This window comes from Panicum hallii, chromosome 6 (assembly GCF_002211085.1).
Source record: "Panicum hallii strain FIL2 chromosome 6, PHallii_v3.1, whole genome shotgun sequence".
Lineage (NCBI taxonomy): Eukaryota > Viridiplantae > Streptophyta > Magnoliopsida > Poales > Poaceae > Panicum > Panicum hallii.
This window is the reverse complement of record NC_038047.1, coordinates 19,984,515-19,994,505: the sequence shown is the minus strand read 5'-3', so window position 1 is coordinate 19,994,505 and position 9,991 is coordinate 19,984,515. Positions and strand designations below refer to the sequence as shown.

The 9,991-nt window shown below is 50.9% G+C and overlaps 1 protein-coding gene across 1 annotated transcript; it reads right to left on the bottom strand.

Moving 5' to 3' along the window:
• Positions 1 to 5,077: 5,077 nt before the first annotated feature.
• LOC112898158 (lysine-rich arabinogalactan protein 19-like) lies at positions 5,078 to 5,495 on the bottom strand. Its single transcript, XM_025966540.1, has 2 exons — positions 5,299 to 5,495; positions 5,078 to 5,222 (listed from the first exon to the last, which is right to left on the bottom strand). The coding sequence occupies exons 1-2, from the start codon at positions 5,493 to 5,495 to the stop codon at positions 5,078 to 5,080; spliced, it is 342 nt and encodes a 113-aa protein (XP_025822325.1).
• Positions 5,496 to 9,991: the final 4,496 nt, after the last annotated feature.

The window sequence follows — 9,991 nt, the reverse complement described above, 5'->3', positions numbered from 1 at the left end:
CTCGGTTCTACGGCTCTGGAACGGCGGTGGGGTCGCCGGAGACGCGCTCCCGCGGAGGCGCTACGCCGGCGATGGCCTATCTTGGCCGTCCGGGCTCCATTTGGGACGAGGCCAAGCCCTGGAGGATGGTGACGACATGGGTAAACCACCTGAGCCATCAGCGTGGCGGATCGGGGCTCGGGTCAACACTCCCCACGAAGAGAGCGGCTCGGAATCGCCGGCGTGCCGCGGATGGGTGGCTGTGGTGGTCTACGGGCTACCAAACCTAGCGCAAACAACTACCCGAGTTGATGTATTGCTCACCGAGGTGGGAATTGGCTGGAGGCGGCGTGCGGAGGCGTCGTTGGTGACGGCCGACGGCGAAGGGGTCGGGTTCCCGTGGAGGAAGACGATGCCGGGGTGGCCGGGCCCTCTGAATGGCGAGAATTGCTCCGGGAGATCCCTGCGAAGGTGATGGGGGCATCAGCACGGCACAGAGGGTACGGGTGGCCGGCAATTTCGCGGACGAAGCTCACCGGCGGCGACGGCTCGGGCTCCCGTGGAGGCAAGGCGGCGGCCGCGATTAGGGCTTTGGGGGCGGCGCTGTAGGGGTCCAAAGGTTGGCGCAGAGGGATAAGAAGGGGCAGGGCCGGGGGTCTCGGGATAGGGCTGCGGCAGAGGGGATCCGAAGCTCCCGGTTGTTGCGGCGGCGCGGCCGTTGCGGGGGAGCGCGGGAGGAGGGGGATGACGAGTGGGGCCGGCCTGGCAGCGGGAGAGGAAGGGGGAGCGGGAGGGAGCGAGCGCACGTGGCAGCCGCGCGCGTGAGGGGGGAAGGGCGCTGGCTCGGGCTGGGCCGCGGGAGAAAGAAATGGGTCGGGGCGCGGCCCATGCGGGGAAAGAGAGGGGGAAAATGCTGGGCCTCGGGTGGCCCATGCGGGAGAGAGGGGAAAGGAGAGAGAGAGCCCACGGGTGAGGGGGAGAAGGGAGGGTTTTGGGCTGGGCTGAGAGAGGGAGTGGGGCTGGTCTTCTCCTTTTCCTTTTCTTTTTCTTTACTCTACCCATTCAAACAAAGCCATTTGAATTCAAATACAATTTGAATTCAAACCTATACACTCAACACAAATAAAACAATGCTGCGGCATGAGTGCACAAACACTTTAATCCTATGATAAATTTTAATTACTTGCGTTATAAATTACTTTAAATGCCACAAAAATTTAAGGAAAAGACTGGAAAATTTATTTAAGCCCAAATAAATTTATTAAAATTGGGAAAATTTACCTTAGGGTGTTACAGATCCTCACCGCACCATTGCCGGGTGAGACCCTCTTACTTTACATTGCGGCAACTACCCATGTTATCAGCAGTGCCATTGTTGTCGAGCGCTCTGAGGAAGGCCATGCGTTTGGTGTGCAGAGGCCTGTTTACTTCATCAGCGAAGTACTCTCAGAATCTAAGGTGCGGTACTCGGCAGTCCAGAAGCTTCTTTATGGCATACTGATTACTTCACGGAAATTACGCCACTACTTCGAAGAATACCGGATCACCGTGATCACAGACTTCCCGTTGGTGGATATCCTACACAATCAGGACGCCACGGGCCGTATTTCAAAGTGGGCAGTGGAACTAGGGGCTTTGTCGATCGACTTCAAGCCACGCACTGCGATCAAGTCCCAAGCTCTAGTCGACTTCATGGTAGAGTGGAGGGAAAATCAAGTTCCAATTCCAGTCGACAAGCCAGAGCATTGGACCATGTATTTTGATGGTTCTCTCAAGCCCGATGGCGGTGGCGCTGGCGTGTTGCTCATATCCCCAAGAGGCGAACAACTCAAGTACGTCCTCCAAATCCTCTGGGAGGCATCCAACAATGAAGCCGAGTATGAAGCCTTGCTTCACGGGCTTCGTTTGGCGATATCACTAGGGATCAAGCGGCTACTTGTCTACGGTGATTCTCTTTTGGTTGTCCAGCAAGTCAACAAAGAGTGGGACTGCAACAAAGAGAACATGGAGGCCTATGTACAAGAGATCCGCAAACTAGAGAACAAATTCTCTGGCTTAGAAGTTCATCATGTGCTGCGGGAGCACAATGTCGCCGCTAATGCCTTGCCTAAGCTGGGTTCAACCCGAGCACAAGTCCCAGCAGGGGTATTCGTACAAGAGTTGAAGCAACCGTCCATCAGCCCTTCACCACAGGTCTCCACCGGCACTGGCTCTGTAAAGCCAGAACGGGAGGTTATGCTGGTTGGCGAGGACTGGAGAGGACCCTCTATCGACTTCATCCGAGATCTCGTATTACCGGCAGGGATGGATCCCAAGAGCGCTGGTGCTGCCCGCGTCATGCGACGGAGCAAGGGGTTCGTCTTAGTCGCAGACATGCTGTATCGACGTGGCGCACGGTCTGGCGTGCTTATGAAGTGCGTCACAACAGAGGAGGGCCAGGACATTTTGCGAGAGATACACGAGGGAGTATGCGGTAACCATGCAGCGTCACGCACGCTAGTCGGTAAAGCGTATCGAGCTGGCTTCTGGTGGCCCACCGCCGTGTCTGACGCTGAGGACCTGGTGCGACGATGTCAGAATTGTCAGTTCTTTGGCAAGCAATCACATGTCCCGGCTCACAACCTTATTACCATACCACCTTCTTGGCCGTTCGCATGCTGGAGCCTTGACATGATTGGGCCCTTTGCAATAGCGCCAGGGGGTTTACTCATGTCCTTGTGGCTATCGACAAGTTTACCAAGTGGATCGAGTTCAAACCGATCGCCAAGTTTACTCCAGACAGGGTGGTCGACTTCATCTCTGATATCTTGCATCGTTTCGGCTTCCCCAACACTATTATCACTGATTTGGGTTCAAATTTCATGGCCAACCAATTCTGGGAATTCTATGAAGATTCATCCATTGAGGTCAAGTACGTTTCGGTGGCACACCCAAGGGCAAATGGGCAAGTCGAGCGGGCAAACGGCTTGATCATTGACGGTCTCAAGAAAAGTCTTTATGACGCCAATACCAAAAAGGGCGGGAAGTGGATACACGAGTTGCCACATGTTATCTAGGGCTCAGGACTCAGCCGTCCAAAGCCACAGGGCAGACTCCGTTCTTTCTGGTTTATGGCTCCAAGGCGATTCTCCCAGCGGACATCATGTGGAAATCCCCAAGGGTCGAGATATATAAAGAAGGCGAGGCGGACGAAGCACGACAGCTGGAGCTGGATTCTGTCGAAGAGGCTCACTGCTCTGCTCTCATTCAGTCAGCCCGTTACCTACAGGGGATCCGGCGATATCATGATCGCAACATTAAGGAACGGTCGTTTAACATAGACGACCTCGTCCTTCGTCGCGTTCAGGATGAGTCGGGTTTGCACAAGCTTAATTCAAGATGGGAGGGACCGTTCATCGTCAAGAGGGTTACAAGACCAGGATCTTATCGGCTACAATGCCCCGATGGTCAGGATGTACCCAATTCATGGAATATACAACACCTGCGACGTTTCTACCCTTAAGGGGATTTGTCCCCAGTTCCTGTACGCGCCATGATTATTTTCCTTTTCTGGGTCCATATGGCGGCTTTTTGTGCCACATGACCCGAAAGGTAATTTCTCGAATACACTGTGGAGGCTACGGCCACGCCCATATTATTCAAAATTGACTTCTTGCTACACGCATTTGTGTCGTCATGATGACAATCATGTCTTTTCCATACTCGTTGGGCTCGACTTGTTCGGGTTTTATTTAACTTGTTTGGCTTGTCCCTTCGCTGGGCTGTATCGACTACCCCTGATGTCGTTATACTCAGCGTAGCTTTTGACTGTTTGCTATGAGGCATCCTAGTCGCTGCGCCACATATTGCGCGCTCCGGGCAAGTTGGATTCGCTCGGTCGGACTTCATCTGGCTTACCCGACAAGCTCACGTGCAGAGCTATATCGGCTACCTTCTGAGCCGTTGCTCTCAGAAGTAGCAGGTCTTTGCCTCAGATGAGACAATACTCTCAGAGTTCTCATAAGGCTACATAAAAGATAACTGTGGTCTCTTATATTACAAAAGGCTTAAACACTAAGGGTTCAGTTTTGGACCATGTTTTCTACAATTTTTTCAGCTTCTGGCCTGGCTTCCACCAAGTACTCGCGGAACCTCTCATCAGTGCAGTCGGCAGCTACGCCCCCTGCGAGTACTTCAAGTTGAGCCTTCGGCCAGTATGATCTTACTAGCCCTAAGGCGTGACCCACGTAGGTGGCGGCGGCCTTGGTGATGAAGTCCAAGATCCTTTGTGGCGCTTCATGAAGACGATCTACCAGTGGGGGCTCGCCTTCGGAGTTGTCCTCCTGTGGGTCCACCATCTCATCAAGCTCTTGAGCTGCCGCCTTCAGCTCCTCCAGCTCTTTCTGGCATTTCTCCTTCTCATCGCCCAGAGTCTTGATTTGCTGGAGGCAGTCGATGAACTGCTTCTCCGTGTCGGCCATCACCTTCTGCAGACTCTCGACTTCATCTGCGCGGCGATTGAGCATGTTCTTCAAGTCAGTAAGCAGCTCTTCTTTATAATTTATGAGTTTCTTAATTTCTACGGTGATGAACAGGTTTCAGAATACACAATCATCGCCAATGATACAAGCTCGCGCGTAAGATTTGTCATACCTTGGTGCGCTTTTCGCTGCTCTTTGAGTTGGCCTCGAAGCTCGGCATTAGCATGCTCCAGGCTGGTCCGCTCCCGCGTCAGTTCGTCAATGCGCCTTGTGGATTCCTCCAGCCTGGTGGCCTGCTCTTGGGTTTTCTTGCTCGTATCCTGCACATTCCCGGCGGATCGAGATGAATGATCCAACCACACTCAGCATCAGAAGGGCATGTGACTCTTACCTGGGAAAACATGCTAGTGGCCTGGAGTATATTTTTGACTTCTTCTCCAAGGGCGGGCTGCGCGCTAGTCCCCTCTACAGCTCCCACCACCTCAACGACTGATGGCTGGGTGGCTGTTGCAAGAAAGTCAGTGTTAAACAAGTGACGACTATGGCTGAGGGCAGCCGGATACTTTACCTGCACTCTTGGCGGGCACATCAACGGCAACCTCGACTTGCTCATCGCCACCAGCTTCGCGTTCTGTGTGCTAGGGCTCGGGCGGCGGTGAGCTGGGCAAGGCTGCAGCCGCTGCCTCTGCTGGTTCCGGTGCACTGGTTAGCTCGGGCGAGAGCTCGGGGGCTGGAGGTGCCAACTCGAGTCCTGGCTCGTCCAGCACCACTGCTGTTGCGGGCCTGTTCCAGACAACATAAAGTCTTGATATTTTCAATCTCATACATGGCTAACGACGGGATCCAGAGTAGTGCTTACACGTGAGATCGGGTTATTGCTGGATCCCTGAACGCCAGCCTCAGTGGCTTCTTCACCACGGCGTTTGTAGTTAGAGGTGAAGGTGTACAAGTCGAGGGGGCTGGCAGCACCGGCGTGGCGATGGCCACAGAATCCACCGCTGGCGGCGGAGCTGCCTCAGTCGAGGGTGCGAGCTGCCCTGATACAGCGCCCGCCATGGCGATTGTTACGTCATCTGCAGGAGAAGGCGACGGGTCCGCCCCATCAGCCTCTGTGGATCTGGCTTCTGGTGCATCATTCCCGGTTGGGGGTGTTTTGACTACCCTCTGTCGCTGGGGGCTGGGCAAAGAAGACGAAGGACTACAAAACAGAGTTGTCATCAGTATTCAGCAGAACAACTCGATACCTTTAAAGTTTGACAAGCACTTACCCGGCGAGGTCAGCGGTGCTGGCTTTGCGTTTCCGCATCTCCCGGCGTCGCCGGGGGATTAGAGGCACGTCATCGGATAACTCCACGGATGATTCGGTGGAGTTGTTTGCTTGCGCCCTTTCCCCGGTTGCCTGGCTGCCCTCGGCTGACTCGTTGCCAGCGGTTCTTGCTCTCTTTGCTTCGGCCGCGGCGCTGGGCATCGTGTGATAGGGTCGAGGCAGATCGGGTTGCGGCGGGTAACTCCGATACAACGCCGTTTGATCCTATGTCAAGTTCATCAATCAGTCTTAGCTTTCCATATCAAAGAAGAAGTCGAGAAGTCGAACACTTACCGGTCGTTTCTGGGCTGTAAATCCCGCTGGAACATAAGGGACGGTTTCCACATCCAGCAGGATTCGCTTGACGCGAACAAGTGCAGCGTCGTCTCCAAGTTCCTCTGCGCACATACGAGATGGGTCTTCAGTACCCATGTACTCGAATCCTAATGTATGGCGCTGTTGGATGGGTGGAATTCGGCGTTTGAAGAATGATAACATCACGGATGCCCTGGTCACCCCCGTCTCTTTGTGTGTGGCGATCAACTCTAGCAGCTCATTCACCTGGTCCATCTCTACTTTAGCGGGCTCCAGTGTCCATTCGGGGCGCTGAACAGGAGATTTGCCTGAACGCACGGGGAGTTGGGGGGCGTGGTTCGCAATGTAGAACCATTGCTGTTTCCACCCGGGGATATTTGAAGGAAATTTGTAAGATATGTATTTATCACTGGCATGTTGCCTAAGTTGGATACCAGCACCCCCTATCATAGATGGATTTTTGGCGGTTGGCTGGGGCTTCATGCGGAAAAGATAGCGGAAAAGAGCCCAATGGGGCTCAATTCCAAGGAAGGCTTCACAGAAGTGGATGAAAATTGAGATGTGGCAAATTGAGTTAGGGTTGAGGTGTTGCAGCTCAATCCCATAGAAATAAAGAAGGCCACGGAAGAACGAACAAGTGGGGAGGGCCAGACCCCGTTCAGAAAAAGAGCAAAAGGATACGATCTCGTCGACATTTTTCATTGGAAAAGGATCGCGAAGGGCAAGGCGCCAGTTGATGAGATTTCTCTCTTGAAGCAGACCCCCCAGCACTAAATTTGCGAGATGGTGGCGAGAGCACTTACTAATTGACCACTCGCTGGTTGCCGCTTGTGCCTCTTTCAGTTCCTTCTGGTTGATTTTCTTCGGCGCCATTTCGGATCTGTTAAGCCACGAGTTGTTCGCAAAACGCTCGGGGGCTATGGTCGATGGCTCGAAGGATTTCGACTATGCAAGGCAGTAGAGGAGTGGCAGCAAGGTGAGATTTAGTTGATGGAGGCGGCGTGAGATCTGAAGGTATGGGAAGAGCCCTAACTGACTGCGAGGTTAAATAACCAGCGGTCAGGCAGTGGTTTTCTGTGCAAAAGGTGAAGCGTCGCACAAGGGGAATACTTGGAATACGAGTGGTTTTTTGGTGGATTTTTTGGGCAGTTATTTGATTAACCATTTTTTCAGGGTTATTGTCCCGAAAAAAGAGGTTTTTTGAATTTCGAGTTCAATTTCTGCCAATTACATCATCTTGGAATATATTTTCTCAACAGGGAACATTTTTGCCACAACTCTTGGGATCCTTTTTTACAAAATTTGAGAGATTTGGATTCAAGGCTCGGGGGCTGTGAGACATGTGGCATCAACTACTTATTTTTCGAAAGTACTCAAAGGATAAGAAGAAAAAGACTCAAGACTAGTTTGACCCTCAGCTTGATTCTTCGATTCACCCAATGCTCGGGGGCTACTCCATATGGAGTGCGATTATTCATCGCACCCCATACAAAAGAAAGAATTCGGGGCATGAGCACCTCATAGCTTCGATGCAGTCAGAAGAGTACTCGAAGAGAAATTTCAAGACGGAGCTTCAAAAGAAGTCGAAGACTGCTTCAGAAGTACTCGAAGAAGCCTACAGTACTCAGCTATGAAGAGCTCGGGGGCTTGTCAGACCCGGGGCCACAGGGCTGTGTACATCAAGGAGTCCGTATTAGGCTAGGGGATAGGATGTGTCCTGTACCTTATTTATGTTGTATTCTACCCGCATGCGGAGTAGAACTAGTCGATGAAAAAGGAAACTACTCGAGTTGTATTTGAGTACGATTCCTGAGCTAGTATCAGGCTAGGATTTATGTAACCCTGTCCCCCCAGATATATAAGGGCGGGCAGGGAACCCCTCAAAATCAAGATCACCAGATTAACATCAAGGCAATACAAACCATCATACAGGACGTAGGGCATTACGCATATTGCGGCCTCAACCTGTCTAAATCTTGTGTTGTCTGCACCTTCGAGTTCCTGATCTCGGCGCACCCCAACGCAAAACCTACCACCTTGGGTATACCCCTCGGTGGGCAGCCGGATAAAACCCGACAGTTATACGGATATACCAAGTAGCCGTTTGTAGTTGTTAGGTTTGAATGGTAGACAGTCCGATTCTTGTGAAGCAGATAGTTCGCAATGACTCCATTTCATAGGTTTTGAGTGTAATGGCTAGAATCCGAGGGGATGGCTATATATACTCCTTGCGCAACCATGGGTGAGATTTGTTGAGTGTAACGGCTAGAATCCGAGGGGACATCTTCAAGAAAGTGTCATTAGCTTGTTATTCTTGGGAGTTGCCACTCCCTAGATGGCTTAAAGAAGGTGAAACCGTTGAGCCATTCAAGAAGATTTTGGAGGAGCCCTGTTTGTTCCTATGAGAGGTTCTTGAGCTCATCTCGCCGGATGGTGAAGAGCAACTCTAGTGGCATCAACATTTGGAGAGGTTCATTGAGATCATAAGAAGTCTTCATAGAGGAGTGGTTGAAGCATTGAATCCACCTCAACATGGATTCTAGGTGACCAGCAAGTCATTGATACTACAGAAAAAATCATCTCTCATGCATGGTTATTTCTTTGCTCAATTTCGTTCTTGCAATTTAGTTTGAGCAATTTACTTTTGTAGAGTTTGAATTGTTTCTTATCACCCTAGATTACAAACCCTCACTACTGTTAGGTGTTGATAGAATAGGAGCTTGTCGGTGTTTTACCACCAAGCCTACCGAAGGATACCCCGAGGTAGTAGATTTGTAGGCAGGGTATCACCGAGATCAAGATCTCGAAGGTGCAAGCAACACAAGATTTAGACAAATTCAGGCCGCGAGTAGCATAATACTCTAGATCCTGTATGGTGGTTTGTATTGTCTGAGGATTAGATGATCTTTGGGATATGGTTACAGATATCCTAATGGTACGAGCTTAGGAGTCCTACTTTGGCTGTACCGAGTAGTTTCCTTCTATACCGACTAGTCCTACTCGTATCTGAGTACTTTACAATAGGGTTAAGGTATGGGATTGTTGGTATTTCTTAATGTCACACCCGATTTATAAGAACATAAATCGAGCAATCATATATGCGCCAGGATCAAGTCACGCATATATACAACAGATTATCAAGATATCACAACACATGTCAGGAATAACATTAATATAAATCGTAAATAGATCATGAATAAATTGTTTCATTACAACCGAATCAAGAATCGGTTCAGGAGTTGCGGAAGCGTAAAAGAGATACATGAAAAGCTGGGCGCCACAGGGACGTCGACTGGGAGATAAACGCCTAGAAGTCGTCGAAGCCGCTGACGTAGTCCTCCACGTTGCCGGGCACTGAGCAGCAGTCGAAGATATCCCAAAATAGAACAGAAGAGTAGAGAGGCAAGTGTGAGTACAAACTCGTACTCAACAAGTATAACACGAGCATGAGGCTCTAAGGTTAGCTGACTCAACTGCATTAGCTTTTAAATCTTGGCAAATTTTATTAAAGCTAATTACTACAAGTGGATGAATTACCGTAAACCCATTTGCATAATAAATTAATCAATATTAATTAAAAACTATTGAGAACCATCCAACCAAAACCACCCGGGGAATCGCCCTCGTCAAAGGTTGATAACCCCACTAATCAGACGGAGGATCTGGGCCGCTCATGACTGTGAGCACAGCTGATATATCAGTTTTACACTCTCGAGAGGTTGCACAACTTTACCCACAAGTCGTGAGCTACGCTAGTTGTTCATCACACTTCCTTAGGTGAGACGGCTAGCAAGCACACTACGAGACCGTTACAAAGGATCACGTTGGTAAGGTGTAACCGCTAAGGATTCTGGATCAGCGACGATGGGGCCCACCTCCGGGGGTACAAGACACACAGCACAGACCAAGCCGGAGGAGCAGGGACCATTGA